Here is a 24,399-nt window from a genome sequence, read left to right as displayed (position 1 = left end):
TCTCCTTTGGTGTATCTGAACCATCCTGGTCTCTTTCTCATACCCTGGTCACTATGTCAACTGTCCTGGTTTCAAACCCATTAGTCGTTAAGCTAAAAGATATCTCTTTGCAGACCTTGCACTGATTCTCCAGTCTGACTGGCAAGCTGGTAAACCAATACTAGCCTTGTACATACACACACATGCACGTACACCTGTTACACAAACATGGAACCAGGACCCCCATACAGGGCAACAGACAAACACTAACACCACCAGAGATCCTGTCTTGTTTCTAGGGCTCCATCAAGCAGCTCACAGGAAAGTCATCCTTTGAGCTAATCTAGGTGAACTGTATTTTGCTGTCATAATCTTTAACGAAAGAGCCCTTCACACATACTAAACTGCTGATGACATAGAAAACACTGTGTAAACTGTACCCCTAAGTATGGGGTATCCATATAGACAATAGCATAATCAGAGATCAATCAACACCTGAAACAATACTCATGGTTTATCACTACTCATCTTTCTCTTCTCCAGAAAAAAAAAAAAAAATATATATATATATATATACATATATATATTATCATAACTTTTTAAAAGGTTTTGTTTGCTCATGGTTTTATGTTTTTAATTTTGCCCAATTAAACATATTAATATCAATAAATTTCTATTCATTAAGATTAAGATATTAATAAGCTAATAAAATAGATTATTCACTGTGTTCATTTGTGTTCCCTGAGGGAACTAATTCCTTCCCTGAATATTTATTTCTCAGTCCCAGTTGGTGGAAGATTTCCAAGAACTGCGAAGAACATTAGAGGCCATGAACATGTTCAAGGCCAACCGGGTGTTCTTCTTCCTTCACTTGGCCCAGATCTTGATTTTGGAGACCCTGGCTTGGCTAATGGTGTGGCATTTTGGCAATGGCTGGCTTGTGACAATATTCATTTCCTTCCTTCTCGTAATTTCCCAGGTAAGCAGGTAGCCTAAGCTCAGGCAGTGGCTTAGGGGGAAGGTTCAAAATGTTTCCTTCTCTCTTTAGACTGGCACCAGCTGCTGCCTGACACTTCCTGGCAAGCTACTCATCAGTGTCTGACACACCTTGCCAGACCCCAGTTCTTTTTTCTGTAAAGTGGGATAACAATTGTTTATGGAAATATTCTGGACTAAACAAGTTAATATGTAAAATGCCTAGCACAGTGACTGGCACATAGGAAATACTCAATTCATAACACATTCTACTTTTCACCCAATTCTCTACATACCAGTTTAGTAACTGAAGTCCTTTGTCAGCCATGTAACACTCACTTTTATCTTGTATTCACCTTCCAACCAACAAAGAGATAGAGGCAAACCAAGAAACAGAATCTCAACTACAGAGAACACACTGACAGTTGTCAGAGAGGAGGGGGGTAAGGGGGTGGGTAAAATAGGTCATGGGAACTAAGGAAGGCACTTGTGATGAACACTATGGGGGTTGTATGCAAGTGTTGAATCACTATATTATACACCTGAACCTAATATTATACTGTATGTTAACTAACTGGAATTTAAATTTTTTTAAAAAAAGAACGTATGGATTCCACCATAAATGATAATCAACTGGCACATAGCAGAACATTTGATAAATCTTTGTTGAATGAAGTATGAATCTCTGATCATGGCCTTCTGTGAGCACAACACTGTTGTGGACATGACAGGAAATGCACCTGGTTCCTGCCTTTGGGAAGAGTCTTCAAGTGCAGGAGATTGATGTTCAAATTGCTAAACATACTACATGACAAAATGACATTAATGACAAGAAGAGGAACAAGCGTGTGCTGTTGAAGCAGAAAGAGGCATTTAATTCTCCTTGGAATATCTAGGGAAGGTTTCGATGTTAATTCCAGAATTTTATGTTAATTTTTTTCTTGAAATGTCAACTTGCTTTTATTGAAAAGCAGTTCTTTTGGAAACTGGAAAGGTAACAAACATTTTTTGGTGCTTACCATAAGCCAGGCACTTTGTAGGTATTTAAGTTACCCGATGGTCCATGAGTAAGGTATTATTATCCCTACTTATCATATGAAGAGTTGAGGTTCAGATTGCTGAGTATCTTGCCAAGATCCATGCAATACATACATGGTGAAGAACAGTTGAGAACCCAAATCTGCCTGACTCCAAAGGCCGTACTCTTTCTAATTCTCACTGGAAGATTTTGACAGTGGCAAGGAAAATGTTCTAAGCTGTAAGAACCCCATGGACAAAGGCACACAAGCGGGAAAGAATGCAACATGTGGGAAATAGAAAGTGACTGTGGCTTGGGGTCAGAAGAGATCTCCCACCGTTCCTCTCCAAAGGGCTCCTAATAAAGAAGCAGGCTTATTTATTAATTTCTTCTTGACCCCCCTCCCCCGCCAACTTCTCTAACAACAACTTCTCTCTTCTAGGGTCAGAGTTCATTTCTGCAGCATGACACGGGACACCTTTCCATGTTTACGAAGTCCAAGTGGAACCACCTGATGCAGAAATTTCTGTTGAGTCATCTCAAGGTACAGGATGTTAGGGGAGTGTGATGGGATTCTCAAACATTTCCTAATGCAGTGGTTTCCAAGTTTGTGCACTCATGTCAGTAAAAAATGTTTGTGTACAAATAAATTTGCAAATAAGTGTAAATATACTAATAATGTAGATACTATATATATGCTAATATGTATATAATGTTATAGCGTATATGTTAAAATGAGGATGTTAAATTTTTCAGAGGAAAGCTTTATTTTTATTTGAGAAGTTCCAATATCTTTTCTTACCCTAATAAACTCTTTGGCCTAATCCCTGGAACCCCATTAAGAAACCACCTCATTGGAGAAGGACTGTGCCCTGTAAAATCACGAATGGGAGTGTTCATAGAAGGAGACTGAACATTTACTGCTGGGAAGCTACAGGAATCCAGCAAGCCTGATTAGTCTTGGAAGGATAGGGTATGAAGAAATAAAGGAAAGCCTGCAGAATAGATAAAAGTGAAGAGAAAGAGAATGGACAAGAAAGTTCAGATGGCACCATTCAAGAGTTGAGGATTGCAAACCCCAGACTTCTGGAAAAAGCAGTGGTTATGATGGTAGTTGATCTTGTCTCCCCTCACAACCCAAACATAAGCTCTAGGAGGGCAGGCACGCTCTCCTATGTGCCACTGCAATGTAGCTAGCAGAGTTCCTGGCGCATATTATGCCTTCAATAGCATTTGTTGAGTGGATGGATGGATGGATGGATGGATGTGTGAACCAAGGTAACAGTGCAGGACTGCTAGAAGTGGGTTCTAGCCTGGCTATGATAAGGCTCCCTGTGTGATCTTGACTGAGTCATATTCTATCTCTGGCTTTCAGTGTTCTCATCTCTAATATTAGGACTTAAACTGAATCTCTGCTTTTCTATGACATTCTGGGATTTATTGACTATGTACTCTGGCCCAAAGGGGGAGAGGTGCGTCTAAGGCTTCCACTAAGCTGAATCTTGCATCCGAGCTAGGTCACTTTAGGAAAAACTCATAAGCACTGACTCAGAGTCTATTTGTTTTGCCCTAACACACTGGTTTTATATTGAACTGGAAGATACTTAAAATCACAGTCTTATCAACCCTCTTTCCAGGTGAGCAAACTAAGTTTAAGTAGATTAAATAGCAGAGTTGGATCTAGATTCATATTAGAATTATGTCTGTTACTCAAAATGGTTAGAATAAATAATATATTGTCATTTTGCATGACAAGTCTCATTTAACTGGAAAATTCCTGTAGGTACACTGCTCTGCCTTCTATCCACCAGTGCTAGATTGACAAAGTGTTTCTGTATTCACTCAGAAATCTTTACCACAGAATAAAAACAAAGACAGTTTCTTCTGTCCTTGTGAGAATTAGGTAATGGGCTCTCCAATTCTCTCTGTTTTGAGGAAGTCAGAGGAAAAGGGGGACTCATGTGCCCTGGAGATAATTAACAGTTGATGTGGTGCCACTATAGGTAATATTTCAAGCTCCACCCTTGCTGGTCCTTTTAAAAAGTCACTGCTTTCCCATTGGTCCAAATTCTTCCACCGCTCTCTCTCTCCCTCTGTAAATTGTGTTGCCAGAAACAATTTTGCACTAGTTGAAATGAATATAACCTTGATGATTCATGAACGGAGTAAGTAAATGGGAAATGCTCTAAAGGCAAATTGAGTGTACTCTGCCCTTTTTGCAGGCAAAACCAGTGATTCATGAGAAAAATGAACATAAGCTTCACTCTGTGCAGGAGAGAAAACTATCTGTGAGAAGGAAAGGCAGGCAGGAGGGAGGTAACAAAGAAAATTATAATATAAGCAGCAACACCTTCACCTTCTATGTACATAGCAATTTTAAATTTCAAAACTTGATTTCATGTCAATTTACCCTCCCCCTGGAAAAGCACAGATATTGAGATCTGGGGGGGGGGGATTTTTTTTCACTCACTGCACTAAGTAAATGTGTATGTCTGGTCTTCATAGTATTTGTGCAATAAAAGAGCCCTTCTGAAAGCACACTGCCAAATATCTGCACACATTTTGGACTTCTGTGCAAATCCAAAATCCAAATGGACTCCCTGTAGCATATCTTTCAACTGCCCTCCCCCAACACCCACACAGTTTGAAAACTCTAAGAATCAAGTACGTTACAGGGACAAAGAGACAAAATATTTGATACTAAGACCTACCTTGAAAATCTGGCCTATCCTGTTTCCATGACTACATCTGAAAATAATTTGGAGGGAGGAGTGTGAAGCATGTAATCCTCTTCTTATCTATTTCACAGATGAGGATTTTGCCCAAGGCCACACACATCCAGTAGCAGGGATTTGAATTCAAGCCAAAAAATGCCTGAAGCCAAGGCTTGGATTACTTAGACAGCACCAGGAAAGGACCTCACTTGGAAATAAGAAATGACTTAGGGTAGTTTCTAGATGGCATTTGGTGTGGGCAGCCTAGCCTATTTGCATGCAGCTGATAATCTTCACTTCCCCATGGATCAGTCTATCCTTTGGCTCCAGTAATTGTGGCTTCCAGACCTGGGGGGTGAGGGTAGTGCCTGCTGCTTTAGATCACACCCATAATTACTCTGACCACTGTTCTAAAACTTCAGAACCTTGAGCTGTCAAGATCTGCTCCCCAACCTATCATGAATCAAAACTTGTCTCTCCTATTACCAGTTTCCACAGATAGTCATGACTGCAAAGGTACAGTCAGTTGGTGGAAGAGGCCAAAATGTTGGCTCTCAAAAGATTTAATTAACAAAGTGAATCATTGCTTATCACAGTGTCCTTATGTGCTTACTGGTCCCATTGAGGTTGTATGTTTCATAAGTGTGGGAACCCCATTTTATCACATCTGACTTTATATTCCAAATGTTTGGGTCCATGTCTGATGCATGGGATGTACTTCAAAATAAATAATGAATGGGTCAATAAAAGGGCAAATGCACAGCTGTAAGAGTGAGTGGGGGGTATGCAGTTTGATGGGAGAAGGGCAGAGTGCAGTGGAGCCCCAGAAGGGGGAATAAAAATTGATGAATACACATTGAGTTTGACATATCATGAGCCATCCAAAAGGAAATATTTGGAAAATGACTGCCCTTTCAAACATGAGGTTCAGGGGAGAGATCTGGGATGGAGGAAGAGAGATTTCACTAATGGATGGTAGGGAGTGGGTTAGAGGTGAAAAGAGAATATCTCTCCTGATGGATAGGGTTGGGAGGAGTTTGCTAAGAGAGGACTCTGCAAAAGGACCACGGAAAGACAAGGTTAACACTTGCAGATTTTCAAACATGCCCAACCCCCTCTACAGCAGATATCAGTGTCTAGACCAGCATAGTCCAACAGAAATATAAGGCAAGCCACATTAAAATGACATAAATCATTTTAAATTTTCTAATAGCCAAATTTTAAAAGGTACCCTTATTACCCATATATATATATTCAAAATATTTTCATTTCAACATCTAATCAACAGAAAAATCATTAATATGTATTTTACACTCCTTTTTTCATCCTGAGTCTCAAAATCTAGTATTATACACATACAGCCCATCTTAATTTGACCAGTCATATTTCAAATGCTCAACAACCAGCATGTGGCTCGTGGCTACTGTATTGAACAGTGAAGATCTAAAATACATATAGCCAGTTACTGAGAGAGGTCAAATATGCAATAAAAACACAAATGCTCTTCATTCTTCTGTAGTGATTAATGTAGTAGGGGAAAAGAGGAGAAATTTGGTATCTCAATATGCCAACATTACACATACATCATCTCATGTCTCCACAAACAACTCACGAAGGTACTTGTCATTATATTACATTTACTGAAGATGGAATAGAGCCTCAAAGAGGGTGAAATTTACCGAAACCACACAATAGTATTTATACATCCAGGATATGAAACCACATCAATGTACTCCCAAATCTTAGCTCTCTTAAAACCTTCAGACTGTCATTGAGAGAGAGAAAATCACAAACAACCTAATCAGAGATGATTTGAGCTTGGCATCAATTCAAATATTTTTATTCTAATTTATTTTTATATGAGAGCATTGAAGCCTGAACATCCAATGATCTGAGCCAAGCCCCCCTAAGAAATCATTTCAGATCCATGATTCTTTGAAATACTCATTGAAGCAGGATTCCTAGCACCATTGTTCCCCAGAGCTAATTAAAATTTAAGAGCTGAGTTTTCTTTATTTGTAAAATAAGAATACTCTTTGCCCTATCCACCTTCAGAATTTTTTTAAATGAGGACCCCCCTCCAAAGAAAGGGAGTTGGAAAAACATCTCATTGCAACAGGTTTTTATGAAATTTCATGATCAGGAATTGCATTAGTCTGAATTTGTGTTCCTGGATCACACAATTATTTGTTTGTAGGTTTTGAAAGCCTTTGTCCAATAAGTCATTCTGTGACCCAGGAGCAAGTTCAAGAAGCTCAGATATCTTACTTTGACTTTAGAGATGCATGTAGAAAACTCTGACAGAGAAGGACATTTCAGAAGAGAAATCTTGCCACTAATGAACCCTCTTTTCTCCTCAGGGCCTATCAACAAAATGGTGGAATTACCAACACTTCCAACATCATGTAAAACCAAACATCTACCCCAAAGACCCAGATATTAATGTGGGCCCACTTTTCCTGGTTGGAGATTTACAACCTGTCAAGGTATGTTTAGAATTCCCGAGCACATGAGAAATGTTCCTGGAAGTGGTTCCTGGAAACATCTATGGTCTCGTCCAGGAAAAATTAAGTAGGAGGTTCCCATTTCAAGCACATTCTCAGACCATGTCTCTTTTAAGTCCAGGACACAAACATGAAATAACCGAATCTGGGGTTGTTTGAATAGAAGGAGATGTAGAGCATGTGATTCTATGACCTTAAAGGACATCCAGCCAACCTCCTACAACAGGAAATATGATAACCCATATCATCCTGCTTGAGCAATCCCGGTGACAGATCCCTGTTCAATTGCCATCACTACCTCTGAGGAAACACAAGATGTTAGATAGTGAAACCAGATGACTAAGGTTGACAATGATTCTCCAAAGTTTAATGAGGACATGGAGACATTCATTCAGAAAAAACATGTCAGTACATTCAGTAAGCATTAAATCACAAATACCTGAACAACTAGTTATCTCACCTAATTCTAGCTCAGTTAGAAAAAGCTATGCTGATATTTTTAGTTCATGTTTATTTGGTTCATTTATACATGAACCACAGGCCAAATACTTTGTAGGACACTGAGAGATCTCACCTCTAATTTGGACTTCTTAAACAATAGAAAAAGGAGGGGAAAAGTCAATTCCAGAATTTCTCAGTTTCTGGGTTTTTTTGTAACCTCAACTTAAAATCATCATGTGAAGGACTTTTACCAAATTTTTTAGGAGAAAGTCTTACTTCAACAAAGAGGTACAAGGATAATCACAGAAAGGTATTTCTCCTCCAAGAGAAATGATAGATCCTGGTACTTAGAAAGAGGCTGCTATTTCCTAAAAGAATTTAGGAGTTTTATTAAAATAAAAGAGTATAGCTCTGTCAGTTTCTGCCTGCACTTGGCGCCACATAAACCAAAAATTGTGCAGCTTTTTGAAAATAAGTTTTCTCAGCTTTGGAAGACCCAACCTTCTCCAGCTGAATTAAGAACGAGTCTCTTGACTGGATTAAAAAAAAAAAGTCTTTGGCTGTGATCATGAATTGGTTGCTTTTGACAAATGGCTCCACAATCAAGTTGGACCTCTCTGATGGTTGTGGACTCCTATCACCAAAATTGTGACACTGATTTCTCTAATCATCCCCACAGAGCGAGGATTTGTCTTACTGACTTTTATGAAGCAGGCAGACCCTCTCCAGAAGTACCTTCTTTAGGGCTATGTTCAATACATATGCTACCTCTTTACAAATGATGGAGGTCACCTCTCCAAGTTTTACAGCTGTTCTTGGGACACGTCCCTAGACCTTAGGGTTCTATGTGATATAGTTTCACAGTTACTGTCCAAAGCTTTGCTTAAAATTATTTAAACTCTAAAATTCAGTTATCTTACATAAAAAATGATTCTGAAGAGCCTTGAACTTTCCCTTCCTTCTCATTTTACTGCCAACCTTTCTACCTATGCTCACGTTCTGGAAGATGTAGAGCCCTCCTTTGGAATGATACTCAAAGTCAGTCCTCCATCTAGGTGTGCCATCTCCCAGGAATTTTCCACCTGCTCTTTTTTCCATGTTTCCCACTACTTAAATATCTGGAGGTTTGGGAATAACTGCAAACAGCTCTTATTATATCATCACCGTGATATTTCTTTTTATCTATGACAGTAAGAAAAGAAAGAGTCAACCCTGCTATCCAAATAGGAAAAGAAGTCTATATGTAAGAGGGAAGGTATCAACAGAATGGGGGAGAGAAGAAATCAAATGCTGCCCATAGTGTTGTGACCAAGTGAACTATAGTAAAAATATAGAAATATAAATTTTCATTTATTCATTCATTCTTTCAGCTAAAGATTTATTGTATGTCTACTAGGTATTGGAGATATAATCATTACCTCTAAGCCTCCCCTTGGGGTATTTGCTGCCCTTGTGTGCTGAGCACAGACTAAATTAACTAAGGAGACTCCTAGAAAATGAATCAAATTCCCAGTATTAAGATTATATGTAGAGGTGCCTGGGTAGCTCAGTTGGTTAAGCATCTGACTCTTGATTTTGGATCATGATCTCAAAGTTGTGAGATCAAGCCCCACTTCAGCTCTGCACTGGGCATGGAACCTGCTTAAGATTCTCCCTCTCCCTCTAACTGCCCCTCCCTCCCCCCTAAAAAGATATATATAATATCATTATGCCTTAGAAATAGTAAATCACAGGGGTGCCTGGGTGGCTCAGTTGGTTAAGCGACTGCCTTCAGCTCAGGTCATGATCCTGGAGTCCCTGGATCGGGTCCCGCATCGGACTCCCTGCTCAGCAGGGAGTCTGCTTCTCCCTCTGACCCTCCCCCCTCTCATGTGGTCTCTCTCTCTCTCATTCTCTCTCTTTCAAAAATATATTTTAAAAATCTTAAAAAAAATAGTAAATCACAGTGTGAGATACATGATAAGAACATAAAGGAGAGAAGATGGGAGAGATAAGAGGGGCCATGCCTGTATCTTTTTTTTTTAAAGATTTTATTTATTTATCTGAGAGAGAGAGAGAATGAGAGATAGAGAGCACGAGAGGGAAGAGGGTCAGAGGGAGAAGCAGACTCCCCGCTGAGCAGGGAGCCCGACGTGGGACTCGATCCCGGGACTCCAGGATCATGACCTGAGCCGAAGGCAGTCGCCCAACCAACTGAGCCACCCAGGTGCCCCGCCATGCCTATATCTTTTACCACATGATCATTTGATAAATATCTGTTGGATGAATGGATGGAGATGGAGACTGGGCTTCAAGCAGAATTCTAAACACCACAGTTAAGATGAGCTAGGAAAACTCAGCAGAAATATCTCTTTTGATCACCACTCCACTCCATATAAGTACAAAAAGTTTCAAAATGGCTTCCATAGGGAATTTTTTTTTTAATCACCATCCCCATAGTCAAATGCGAGAATTACCCACATTTAATTAAAGCAAAAAGATGCCTCAGTATTTCCTCTTATTACAGTTCTGGTTCTTTTAGTGCCTCAAATTTGACAGCCAACAAACTCTGACCAGATGGCTCTTTCTATAGAGATTTTAGACACACACACACAAACACACACACAGCATTGTCCTTAAGTGTAATGACCAGAAGTCTTGTCTCTTATTTTAGTTTTATTTCTCTCTCCATTCAGTATGGTAAGAAGAAAATCAAATACATCGACTATGAAAAGCAGCACCTGTATTTCTACATGGGTGAGTTTCCAAGTGGCTCCAAGCCACATTCTTTATCATCCCATCAAGTCAAGCCAGATGGCATGTTTGCAGTGCTCTCACAGAGAGACCAGCCCATGTCTTCTTGTGACTGGGAAAAGCAGCATGTCTTATTTTAGGCTTCCTGGAGCAAAACTCTGAAAAGGAAAATGGAAAAGCAAATAGACATTTTTAATGTGCATCTCATGAGATGCTTCAAGAGAGATGGAAGTCACAATGCCAATCAAGGGATCTTGCATCTGGGACTCTTGTCTTTGAAAGGCTCACCACCTTTCAAGAAGAAAAGAATAGTGGTATTTGGATAGGGAAGAAAAAGAGATAAGAAAAGAATGCCAGAGTATTGACAGTGTGAAGCCAGAAAATGTAGTCTTGGGAATAAAAGGCACCTGTAAAGCTTCTGCGTGAAAGAGAGATGGCTACTCCCATGGCCTACCTACAGCTGCAGAAGATATTTTGGTGGACAGAGACATGTAGATACATGTCAGTATATATTTTACTTTTAAGGTAGTAATTAAAATGGCCCAAGCAGCAAAATTTATTAATAGTCTACTACAAACAGCCTAAAATTAGCATGATTTTTTTTTTTACAGAAAGCCAATATTTGAACAATCAACTGTAAAGATGCTTTAAAACACACAAAAAAACCTTCCAACTTTCAAAGTGTATTTTGTAAGATAAAGGGTTTTTAATTTCTAAGCTGGTATCATTGACATCAAAAAGCTCTCAAGAAGAGCATAGCTGTTAAGATATAGAACTTTGTTCAGTTTCTCAGTGGAGAACAGTTGGCATTTCTATTCAACGTTTGAAGTTCAATAATCCTGCAAATGTTTAAACTCCCACCTCATAAACACAAGTCACTGGAAATTCTTTATGATAGTTGCACCCAATATAAGTGAAAATCACATGTATGTACAAATATATATATATAATAAATCTGAATATGGGTTCAAGCTTGAAAGACAATAGGCAGCTAAATAATTCTGATACTGATAAAAATATCATAAGCAAAAATGTTTTGTTGTTGTTGTTGTTTTTAGTTTCAGAGGTAGAATTTAGTGATTCATCAGTTGCATATAACACCCAGTGCTCATTATATCAAGTGCCCTCCTTAATGCCCATCACCCAAATACCCCTTCCCCACACCACCTCCCCTCCAGCAACCTTCAGTTTGTTTCCTAGAGTTCAGCATCTCTTATGGTTTGCCTCCCTCCCAATTTTCATCTTACTGTATTTTTTCTTCCCTTCCTTTATGTTCATCTGTTTTGTTTCTTAAATTTGACATATGAGTGAAATCATATGGTATTTCTCTTTCTCTGACTGACTTATTTAACTTAGCATAATATCTCTAGTTCCATCCTTGTCATTGCAAATTGCAAGAGTTCATTCATTTTGTTGGCTGAGTAATATTCCATTCCATTGTGTATATATACCATATCTTCTTTATCCATTCATCTGTCAATGGACATCTGGGCCCTTTCCATAGTTTGGCTATTGTGGACATTGCTGCTATAAACATTGGGGTGCAGGTGCCCCTTCGGATCACTACATTTGTATCTTTGGGGTAAATACCTAGTAGTGCAATTGTTGGATCACAGGGTAGATCTATTTTAAACTTCTTGGGGAACCTCCATACTGTTTTCCAGAGTGGCTATACCAGCTTGCACTCCCACCAACAGTATAAGAGGGTTCCCCTTTTTCTGCATCCTTGCCAACATCTGTTGTTTCCTGACTTAATTTTAGCCATTCTGACTGGTGTGAGGTGGTATCTCATTGAGGTTTTGATTTGGATTTCCCTTATGCTGAGCGATGTGGAACATTTTTTCATGTGTCTGTTGGCCATTTGGATGTCTTCTTTGGAAAAATGTCTGTTCATGTCTTCTGCCCATTTCTTGACTGGATTGTTTGTTTTTTGGGTCTTGAGTTTGATAAGTTCTTTATGGATCTTTGATACCAGCCCTTTATATGATTGTCATTTGCAAATATCTTCTCCCATTCTGTAGGTTGTCTTTTAGTTTTGTTGACTATTTCCTTTGCTGTGCAAAAGTGTCTCATTTTGATGAAGTCCCAATAGTTCATTTTTGCCTTGTTTCCCTTGCCTTTGGAGACGTGACTAGCAAGAAGTTGCTGCAGCCAAGGTGGAAGTAGTTGCTGCTTGTGTTCTCCCCTAGGATTTTGATTGATTCTTGTCTCATATTTAGGTCTTTCATCCATTTTGAGTTTATTCTTGTGTTTGGTGTAAGAAAGTGGTCCAGTTTCATTCTTCTACATGTGACTATCCAATTTTCCTGGCACAATTTATTGAAGAGGCTGCCCTTTTTCCATTGGATATTCTTTCCTGCTTTGTCAAAGATTAGTTGACCACAGAGTTGAAGGTCCACTTCAGGGTTCTCTATTCTGTTCTATGATCTATGTGTCTGTTTGGGGGCCAGTATCATACTGTCTTGAGGATTATAGTTTTGTAATAAAGTTTGAAGTCCAGAATTGTGATGCCTCCAGCTTTGGTTTTCTATTTCAACATTCCCCTGGTGATTTGCGCTCTTTTCTGGTTCCATACAAATTTTAGGATTATTTGTTCCAGATTTATGAAAAATGCTGATGGTATTTTGATAGGGATTGCATTGAATGTGTAGATTGCTCTGGGAAGCATAGACATTTTAACAATATTTGTTCTTCCAATCCATGAGCATGGAATGTTTTTCCATTTCTTTGTGTCTTCCTCAATTTCTTTCATATGCGTTCTATAGTTTTCAGAGTACAGATCCTTTGCCTCTTTGGTTAGGTTTATCCCTAGGTATCTTACGGGTTTTGCTGCAATTGTAAAAAGAATTGATTTCTTGATTTCAATCACAAGAAAAGATTTGGAAGGAACACAAATACATGGAGGTTAAAGAGCATCCTACTAAAGAATGAATGGGTCAACCAGAAAATTAAAGATGAATTTAAAAAATACATGGAAACAAATGAAAATGAAAACACAACAGTTCAGAACCTTTGAGATACAGCAAAGGTGGTCCTAAGAGGGAAGTATATAGTAATACAAGCCTTTCTCAACAAACAAGAAAGGTCTCAAATACACAACCTAACCTTACACCTGAAGGAGCCAGAAAAAGAACATCAAATAAAGCCCAAATCCGGCAGGAGAAGAGAAATAATAAAAATTAAAGCAGAAATCAACCAAATCAGCAAAGAAGAAGTCAAACTCTCACTCTTTGCAGATGATATGATACTTTATGTGGAAAACCCAAAAGACTCCACCCCAAAACTGCTAGAACTCATACAGGAATTCAGTAAAGTGGCAGGATATAAAATCAATGCACAGAAATCAGTGGCATTCCAATACACCAACAACAAGACAGAAGAAAGAGAAATTAAATCCATGCTCATGGATTGGAAGAAAAAATATTGTGAAGATGTCAATGCTACCTAGAGCAATCTACACATTTAATGCAATCCCTATCAAAATACCATCCACTTTTTTCAAAGAAATGGAACAAATAATCCTAAAATTTGTATGGAACCAGAAAAGACCCCGAATAGCCAGAGGAATGTTGAAAAAGAAAAGCAAAGCTGGAGGCATCACAATTCCAGACTTCTAGCTCTATTACAAAGCTGTCATCATCAAGACAGTATGGTACTGGCACAAAAACAGACACATCGATCAATGGAACATAGTAGAGAACCCAGAAATGAACCCTCAACTCTATGGTCAACTAATCTTTGACAAACCAGGAAAGAATGTCCATGGAAAAAAGACAGTCTCTTCAACAAATGGTGTTGGAAAAATTGGACAGCCACATGCAGAAGAATGAAACTGGACCATTGCCTTACACCACACACAAAAATTGACTCAAAATGGTTGAAAGACCTAAATGTAAGACAGGAGTCCATCAAAATCCTAAAGGAGAACACAGGCAGCAACCTCTTCGACCTCAGCCGCAGCAACTTCTTCCTAGAAACATCGCCAAAGGCAAGGGAAGCAAGGGCAAAGATGAACTATTGGGATTTCATCAAGATAAAAAGCTTTTGCACAGCAAAAGAAACAGTCCACAAAACCAAAATACAACCGACAGAATGGGAGAAGATATTTGCAAATGACATATCAGATAAAGGGCTAGTATCCAAAATCTATAAAGAACTTATCCAACTCAACACCCAAAGAACAAATAATCCAATCAAGAAATGGGCAGAAGCCATGAACAGACATTTTTCCAAAGAAGACATCCAAATGGCCAACAGACACATGAAAAAGTGCTCAACATCTCTCGGCATCAGGGAAATCCAAATCAAAACCTCAATGAGATACCACTTCACACCAGTCAGAATGTCTAAAATTAACAAGTCAGGAAATGACAGATGTTGGTGGGGATGCGGAGAAAGGGGAACCCTCCTACACTGTCAGTGGGAATGCAAGCTGGTGCAGCCACTCTGGAAAACACTATTGAGGTTCCCCAAAAAGTTGAAAATAGAGCTACCACACAACCCAGCAATTGCACTACTGGGTATTTACCACAAAGATACAAATGTAGCAATCTGAAGGGGTACATGCACCCCGATGTTTATAGCAGCAATGTCCACAATAGCCAAACTATGGAAAGAACCAAGATGTCCATCGACAGATGAATGGATAAAGAAGATAAACAATGGAATATTACGCAGCCATCAAAAGGAATGAAGTCTTGCAATTTGCAATGACGTGGATGTAACTGGAGGGTATTATGCTGAGTGAAGTAAGTCAATCAGATAAAGACATGTATCATATGATCTCACTGATATGAGGAATTCTTAATCTCAGGAAACAAATTGAAGGTTGCTGGAGTGGTGGGGGTGGGAGGCATGGGGTCACTGGGTGATAGACATTGGGGAGGGTATGTGCTATGGTGAGCGCTGTGAATTGTCTAAGACTGTTGAATCACAGACCTGTACCTCTGAAACAAATAATACATTATATGTTAAAAAAAAAAAAGAAGAAGAAGACAGCAGGAAGGGAAAAATGAAAGGGCGGAAATTGGAGGGGGAGATGAACCATGAGAGACTATGGACTCTGAAATAAACTGAGGGTTCTAGAGGGGAGGGGGTGGGGGGATGGGTTAGCCTGGTGATGAGTATTAAAGAGGGCACGTACTGAATGGAGCACAGGGTGTTATACACAAACAATGAATCATGGAACACTACATCAAAAACTAATGATGTAATGTATGGTGATCAACATAACATGATAAAATTTTAAAAATGCACACAAAAAAAGATTAAAGCAGAAATCAATGATATATAAATCAAAAAAAAAAAAAAAAACAGAACAGATCAACAAAACTAGAAGCTGCTTCTTTGAAAGAATTAAAAATGCTTTCTTCTTAACCAAAATCAAATTCATGGCAATTCACAAAGAAAGTTTTCATGGAACCCTAAAATACGGTCATCTAAAAAATGCTTACACATTTGAGAAATAAGACAAAATCAGGGAAGGTCCCAAATATTTCCTGTAGATCAGTGTCCTCTACCAGAAAAATGTTGTCCCAGTGGGACTTAGACAAAAATGTCTGAAGACATTTTTGGTTAACACAATGGAGGGGAAGGGATAGGGCTGGTACCCAGTAGGTAGAAGCCAGTGGTTCTGTTAAACCCCCTACAATACACAGGACAGCCCTTAACAACAAGCAGTTACCAGGCCCAAAATGCCAACATTGCTGGGATTGAGAGACTCTGTTGCAGATTATCTGATTTGCCCAAATGTTGGGCACCAGTAGTCATCTGTAACATGCCTGACCAGGATGGCCTGTGGGCCCATTTTTTGAGGTATGGGGGTCAATCCCCACTGCTGCCCCTTCCACTGCTGGAATTCTGCAGCCCCTTCCTATGATAGTCACCTTCTCCTTCTCCTGCACGACCAAAAAGAGGAATGAGGATATCAGTGCCCCATTTTGAAAGGTAGCTCATCTCCAGCCTAACCAGAGGTGTGTTCATATAAGAAAAAAGCTGTTGGAATTTCTTTTCTGAGGCTTCTTCCCTGTCTGTAGTGCTGCAATATGACCTTAGCTTATGAGCAATAAAGGGATGGTGTGGATTCACTGCAGAATGCCCATCTCACAGAACTCTGCCCTTGGGAGCTGTTTCATTGTGTCCTTTTCCTTCAATTGCCAACTTAGCATCTCAGGTACAAGTACGTCATGCTCAAACTGTCAAAGAGAAACAGAGCTGGAATTTTTTAAAGGTGACAGGACAAATTTTATTCAGGCTTCTGTAGTAGGGGAAAAGGACTTCAGTATAAACTGAGCTTAGTTCTGCTAAAACTAAAGGTGGGAGACTTTTTTAAACACTGGGTGTGCTAAGAAAATTACCAAGAGACACTGAGGGGAGGGAAAGTTGGTCAGTGTGATTAGGCCATCTGTGTCTGCTACCTGGTGCTTATGAAAGTTAGGATCCCACTTCCTCCTCCCCACAGAGAGACTGGGAGACAGGGCATATCCTGGACAATTATATTCAAAGGAATGACTCCCAGGTCCTTGAGAAAGATATTTCTGGGTTGTAGGAGATCCATTTCAAAGAGACAGAGAAAGGATTTTACAATTGTAGGTTTTCTAACAGAAATACTCTAAGAAAAGGAAGGTCTGAGACCTATAGTCAGTTTTGGCAGTATTGAACTTTCTCAGGCAGACCTCTAAGGGTCTGGGGTCATCCCAAAGGTGTGGCCTTGAGCTGTTAGAAACTCTGCTCCTGTTGTACTAGTCTCTCAGTGTGGGGTATAGACAAAATTATTTGTGCTAAGAGTTTGTAGAGTTTGAGAGTCTGGAGGCCAACAGTGAGACCTAGTTGAAAAAGAAGGCTCTAACTAAAGTCTGGTCAAGGACAGAGTTGTCAAAACTCAGAGGGACTCCATTAGACACCTTTGTACTCTAGGCAGCTTCACTGGTCCTGGCGGAGAAGCAGGTAAATAACCAACTGGTCAGAAAATGAGTATTGCTTCTGTATTTCTACCACCTTGACATATTGTGACAGGGCCCAATCCTAAGGATTGTGATGGACTGAAGGATTCCATGTACCTTGAGAAAGCATGAAAGTTCAAAGCAGAAGCCTTTCTGGGATGCCTCTATCAAGAATGACTCAAATTTTCAAAGCTTCCTTAGTCTTCTTGAGAGAGCTTGAACCAAATTCCTGTTTCAGCCTCAGAGACTCAAAGACCCCCATGGAGTCCAGGCTGTGGATCTCCACTTTACATCGCTTCTCAGGGCAACATTCCAGGAGTGACATGCACTGGGGTCACAGTCTACTCATTTACTCACCATATTTGTTTGTTGTTGTTCTTTTTCAGTTGGGATCCCACTCCTCATGCCTGTATATTTCAACGTGAAATCCATGCAACTGATGTACTGCCAAAGGTATTGGGATGTGAGTAACTTGACTCATCCTCTGAAGCTAGATGAGATAGAAAAAGGGACATGAAAATGCTCAGTCCCTTCTAGATGTAGCTTCCTTGGCTAATAAGGCATAAGACTTAGCCCTTGCCCAATGAAGGGGAAATGAAATTGTGCCCAGGACATTTAACTGTCAATCATTCTCTCTGCAGGACATTGCCTGGGTCAGCAGCTTTTACATCCGCTATTTCATCACATTAGGCCCTTTCTATGGAATCTTCGGAACCATTTTGCTCATATATGTGGTCAAGTAAGAAAGCAAGGGTATTCTTTTATTCCCATAACCTAAATGATCCTCTTACCTTCCTTATCTGAGCTGTTTGTAATTAGCAGAAGATTGGGACAGCAGGCCCAATTCCAGCAGACATTCCCATGAAACTATCAAAAAAAAAAAAAGTTGAAATAGTTGAATAAGAAAAGTTCCTTGAAAAAGACTTTGCCGGATCTTGTCCTTTTCTTTCCACATGTTTAATTCCCAATTGCAAAATTCCATCTGACCCCCAATTTCTTTAGAATTGTAATCCAACTGGACACCATAATCCTTGCCAAAAATAATGGAAGGACAGGAATTTTTACTGGTTATTTTATGACTAGAGATTTTTCCCAAAACTAAAATGACCAGAGAGCTCTCTTCAACTTTCCAATTTATTCCTTGCCCATTCTTTCACATTATTATTCTAAACCCTACATAATAATAAGGATATTGACAGCTACTATACATCAGGCACTTGGATAAAGGATTTGTCTGCATTATCCTATTTGATGTAATCCTTGAACAATCCTTTGATGATGTAGGATAGCATCATCTTCATTTTTCTGCTAAGAGAGCTGAAGCTCAGAAAGATTAAATCATTTGTCAAGGTTATAGAGCAAGTAAGGGCCAGTGCCAGTGCCAGAACTTGAATCCAGTTCTATCTGATGACAAAGCCAAAGTTGTCATCACTTTGCATATGTCCTAGGTATCTTTTGATCCTTGGGCCAATGCTGCAGCAAACTTTGGGGTTACTGCTCCCATACATTAGGCTGCAAGGCTGGTCATGGGACCAAAGCCTAGTGTGTCAGCTCTCTATATAAAGGGCCTCCAAAGAGGAAAACAAAGGACTACCATCTTATTGGAATCTTTGATTCCCTTCCATTTCTTCCAATGCTCAGCCAGATCTGCCAGCAGTTGTACAAGCCCAGTGATAGGAACTGAAATACCCCAAGGAGTCATTACTTCCTCCTTTTATTCTCTGAAAGGTTTCTTGAAAGTCCCTGGATGACATATGTTACCCAAATGAGCCATATACCAATGAAAATGAGCAGAGAGGAGCATCGGGACTGGTTCAGCACCCAGGTAATGTGAAATTCCTAAGAGAAGATCCTTGAGACCATACTGATTTAGTCTGGTTACCTCAAATAATAATAATTTATACTTGTGGAATGCTTACTAGGGGCCAGGCACTGTCCACTGCTTTGCGTGTAACTACATGACATAGGTGCTATGGTTTTACTACTTCATAGATGATAAAATTAAGGCATAAAGAGGTTGAGTAATTTGTGTAAGATCACACAGCTAGTCAGTGGTAGAAAGCAGGTTTTACACATAGGCAGTCTGATTTCAAAGCCATTCCTCTAAACTAAGGGTCAGTAAACTAATAGTCCAAGGGCCAAATCCAGCCCATTGCCTGTTTTTGTAAATAAAATTTTATTGGAATACAGCCATGCTTGTACAGTTACATATTTTCTATGCCTGCCTTCCTTCTACAACAACAAAGCTGAGTAACTATGACAGAGAATCAAAATATTTATTGCCTTGCACTTTATAGAAAAAGTTTGCTGACCCATCCCCCACACAACACAGTCTTACAGGTGAATCTGAGTTCCTAGAATTACAAAATGAATTTTACACCTAGAAGGACCCTGGAATTCACCTCATTTCATTGTATAGATAGAAAGGCCCAGAGAGGAGACATGGCATGTTCTCTGAGCATGCTGTTAATGATTAACAGAGTTATGATCAGTGCAGAATACCCCAGCCTTCTAAGTTTTCCACTGACTGTGTCATAATTAACTGGAGAATCCTGTTATTATACCACTTTGTTCTCCAAGCTCATTCCTAAATTCAGTGGACCTTCAATTAGAGCATAGAGTATTGGTTCTCAAACTTTTTGGCCACAGAACCACCTTATACTCTTAGAAGTTACTGAGAACATCAAAGAGCTTTTGTTTATGTAGATTATATCCACTGATATTTACTATATTTGAAATTGAAAAAGAATTTTAAAACACTCATTTATTAATTAACTTTAAAATAACAAAAATAAAACCAATCAATACACTTTAAACATCAGACTGATGATGCCATCCCATATTTAGAAGCCTCTGGGGAAAAAAATCCACTGTACAGGCATGAGAGTTTGAAAATGAAAAAGGCAAATTCTATCTTAGAAGTATTCTGGAAATAGTTTTGACCTTGCAGATCCCCTGAAAGGATCCTAGAGAACCCCAATGTGTGCTGAAGTACACTTTGAGAAACACTGACATAGAACAACCACAATAATAACATTCAAAATGGCAACCCCAGCTAGAATTAAACCTTAGAAAGGTGTTGAATAAAATAACACTCATAAGAGTTCTTAATCTTGGCAGTCTGGAGAAGCCCATGAACCCCTTCCTAGGATAAGGGTTTTAAATTCATAAAATAAAATATATTAGATTACAAAGAAAACTACTTACACTGAAATGCACTTCTATGCCCAGAACCCAGGGTTGGAACAATTGAATGCCTTACTTCCCATCTAGAAGTCCTTCAAGTGTACTCTATGGAAATGGTATTCTAACCCCTACAATCTCTACCAAAATCCTACAATCCCACTTTCCTCTGCCAGAGTCCTCATCCATGAAAACTTAGCCCTCTGTGTCCAAAGGCTGATGGTGATTTAGCCCCTCAGGTCCCACATACTTCTCCATATCTATTGCCTTGTATAAACTTCTTAGCAAAATGTCTTATTACCTTTTTAAATCATAAGCTCCTTGAGACCTCACACTGTGTATCTTTTTATCCCTCATAGTTTCTTACACAAAATAGGTACTTGTTGAACAATTAACTTATTAAAGGAATAAATAAATATTTTCTTTAACACTTGGCTCATTTACATCTAATGTAAGATTTTTCTTTGCAGGTCTTGGCCACCTGTAATGTTGAACAGTCCTTTTTCAATGACTGGTTCACTGGGCACCTGAACTTCCAAATCGAGCACCAGTGAGTAATAACAGTCCATGGTAAAAGGCAAGGGCTGTCACTTAGAACAGTCCCCCCATACAGTCCAGAGCAGAGCCCTACACTCAAGATTTCAGAGGGAAAAAATGAACTACAATTTTCTAAAGGCTGCTATCTTTCTATAAACATTAATGGTAAGGAAGGGAAGAAAGAAAAGAAGGTATAACAATTGTGAGTAAAGGAAGTGAAATCTTGAAAAAAATACCAATGACTCATTTTCTAAATCCCCAAGGACTTGGGAATTGGGAATTGTTTTTTGTATTGTTTTGTTTTCTTTTTGCATGTGGTTTGTTGGCAAAACCCAAGAAAAATCATAATACTTGTGTAACCAAGTTGTGTTGAAACTTAATTAAGATTTAATATTAATACCAATCTAAATCTTTAGAGCTGAGGTTACAAAACAATTAACAATGAAATCCCGTTCCTGCTGCAATTTCCAAATGATATCTGGAAATACTTTACCAATGGGCAGTTAGGTGGACGTGCACTAAAGAAAGAAAAAATGATAGTACTTTGAAAGTCAGTCTCTCCAGAATATTGAAGGAAGAGACTTTCCACATCCTTTTTATCTAAGCCATATCCATGATAGTCAGAGAAGGAAAAAGATCTTATAATTACTCATGGGATTTTCTCATTCTTTCTCTCCTGTTAGTCCTTTAAAATCTCAGCAAGGGGCACCTGGGTGGCTCAGTCAGTTAAGCATCTGACTCTTGATTTTGGCTTATGTCATGATCTCAGCACCATGGGATCAAGTGCCACACTGAGCTCAGCTCTCAGCCCAGAGTCAGCTAGAGATTCTCTCCTTCTCTTTCTGCCCCTGCCCCCCCCATGCCCTCTCTCTCTCTCACTTTCTCTCTCTAAATTAAATAAATAAATAAATAAATAAATAAATAAATAAATAAATAAAATCTTTAAAATCTCAGCAAAACAGTAAAGATTATTATTAATATTTTATCAAAGAGAAGGTTAAAGGCCAAGAAGTTCATCTGGCTGATTAGTGAAAGCCTTGGATAAAACCCATCTCTCCTCACTTCTTATTTCTATCCTAGAACTTTCCCCCACATACCTTGACTGAAACTCTGAAACTTACTGAATACTCAACATATTCATTGTACAGGAGTTAAATGTATATACAGAGAGAGACAGAAGAGTGAGAGGGGTGGTTATCTCCAGCTTTCTAGGTAATTCAAAATGGTAGAAAGCCCTCTACTTTCATTTCACCTGGCCAAAAATAAATATATTTGATAGAGGTAATTCTCTTAGACCTTCCCAAACATTTGCCACCCACAGGGCTTGCAGAGGATTAAGAGATAAGATTAGAATGTTTTGACAAGAGTTTTGAACTTCCTGGAACAGAAGTACTGTACAATGTCAAGGTTGAGTCTGCATTGCTTATAGAGTTTTATCTAGCAATAGGGAAAGAAAACTCCTTCAGGCTTTTATCTAAGATCTTTTGATCTAAGTTTTATATCTCCTGTCTCTGTTTCCCTAGTCTCTTTCCCACAATGCCACGCCATAATTATCACAAGGTGGCACCCCTGGTGAGGTCACTGTGTGCCAAGCATGGATTGCCGTATGTGAGTAAGCCCATGTTGGAAGCATTTGGAGATATTGTCAGGTAATTAGAGTCTTTCAGCTCACAGCACTTATTTCCCCACCCTGCTGGTCCCTAGACTGTCACTACCTTGTGAATCATTTACTCAACAACTATTTATTGAAGGGCATCTGTATGCCCAGCATGGACATGAGACCCTTCAGGGAACAACATCAACAATGCAATGATAATAAATAATTCTTACCGTGTTCCTACTGCCTTCTAGGTACTTCTTAGTGAAAATGCCTTGCTTCCCTACTAAATTTCAAGCTTCTTAAGACCAGGGATCTGTGTTATTTGTCCCTGTATCCCCTGCAGAGCCTTCTTATCAGGCTTTATAATTTATGTGCTGGAGGAGACTCTCCAATCATCTTGCTCAGAGTTACAAACTTAGATGCCTACAGGGTCCAGGGACATAAATGTGTGGATCAGAGAGTGATAACTGACCAAGAACAGAGAAACCTGCTGGAACTGAAAATCTGTACTCATCTTGGTGTATTCACAGCCCCCTACAAAAAATTAAGAGCCCATGATCTGGGTGTAATAAGTTTCTCTTTCTTTTCAATTAGGAAAAAAAAAAAGAAAATACCAGTGTCTTGAATGAAGCCAACAAGGCCAGGCCTGGCCTGATCTGACCTCTTGACAGTGCTCCCAGTTTCAGACTCCCCACCACTCCCATTTCCCTCTTCTGCCTTCCAGATATCTGGCTTCTCTTCAGTTGCTACAGAACTCTCTGCCCCTTACCATTTCCTGTCCTTTGCCACATTTTCTTCTGCCTAGAATGTTCTTCAGCCCACTACCTCCCCTCATATCACCTTCTCAATTTCCATCTGCTTTCCAAGGCTCATAAATGCCTTTTCTTCATCTCAGTCTCCCCTCACCCCCAGGACTAAATCTATCATCCACTCTTGCAACACCTGCTTCTCTTCACTTGTGACCTTTATCATAATCATGATGAAATAACATTATGGATTATATTATTTAATATATGTCTCCCAACCTAGACCAAGAACTCCATGTAGATGGGACTCATGTCTCTCCTACTCATTGCTATATCCCCAAAGCCTAAAAAAATATCTTTCATGTTATACAATATAATAGGTGGGTAGATATAGGATGGGTTGGTATAGAGGTATATGCTTTATCTTTAGGGACTCAGAGACTTTTTTAATACTAGAAAAAAGAACAATTGATGATTTGGAGTACAAAAGAGAATAAAATGAAATAAAAACTCAATCTCTTCCTTATAGGAAAGGTGAACTCATCTGTTAAAAAACAATGCAGTGTATTTGACTCCCTTCGCTGGGCAACAGAAAAAAATGTCTATCAGATATAGTTGAAAATGACAACATTGCCCTGAATCAAGTAAAAGATCACATGTTATATGGAGAAACTCCTTGTACATTAAAGTCTCACCTACTGATGATTTTGTTTACCTCTCCTGTAGGGCCTTGAAGAAATCTGCAGCCCTCTGGAGGGATGCTTATTACAAAACATGAAACAGAGCATCAACCTTAACACACATGTAGCTGCATCTCTAAAGAGGGTTCATGAATGTAAAAGAGATCTTTACTGCTTACCTGCTGGTGTCACTGGCATAATTGAGGGTGCCAGGAGTGTGAATTCCAAGGATACGTGAAAAGCCCTTCCCTGAAGATTTTCTCTGCAAATGCAAAGCAATGGAAACACAAGGTGGTTAGGGTGACAAAAGGGAAATGGGAGTCAAATTCTTTTATTTCTTCAATAGAA

The 24,399-nt window shown here is 39.2% G+C and overlaps 1 protein-coding gene across 1 annotated transcript in view; it reads left to right on the top strand.

Moving 5' to 3' along the window:
* LOC114215223 (fatty acid desaturase 2-like protein FADS2B) overlaps positions 1-24,149 on the top strand; it is a 42,243-nt gene extending 18,094 nt beyond the window's left edge. The window contains exons 3-12 of the mRNA XM_028111109.2: positions 761-958; positions 2,415-2,516; positions 7,047-7,172; positions 10,307-10,367; positions 17,692-17,768; positions 17,947-18,044; positions 19,034-19,130; positions 20,959-21,038; positions 22,549-22,674; positions 24,098-24,149. Coding sequence (XP_027966910.2) covers positions 761-958; positions 2,415-2,516; positions 7,047-7,172; positions 10,307-10,367; positions 17,692-17,768; positions 17,947-18,044; positions 19,034-19,130; positions 20,959-21,038; positions 22,549-22,674; positions 24,098-24,149 — 1,017 coding nt within the window. The remainder of the gene's footprint in view (positions 1-760; positions 959-2,414; positions 2,517-7,046; positions 7,173-10,306; positions 10,368-17,691; positions 17,769-17,946; positions 18,045-19,033; positions 19,131-20,958; positions 21,039-22,548; positions 22,675-24,097) is intronic.
* The last annotated feature ends 250 nt before the right edge of the window (positions 24,150-24,399 follow it).

The sequence above is a fragment of the Eumetopias jubatus genome, unplaced genomic scaffold, assembly GCF_037043125.1.
Source record: "Eumetopias jubatus isolate StellerSeaLion01/CBP00866 unplaced genomic scaffold, mEumJub1_p1.0 scaffold_13, whole genome shotgun sequence".
In the NCBI taxonomy this organism is placed as follows: Eukaryota; Metazoa; Chordata; class Mammalia; order Carnivora; family Otariidae; genus Eumetopias; species Eumetopias jubatus.
The sequence above is the reverse complement of the archived record's forward strand: the minus strand, read 5'-3'. Positions and strand labels throughout refer to the sequence as shown.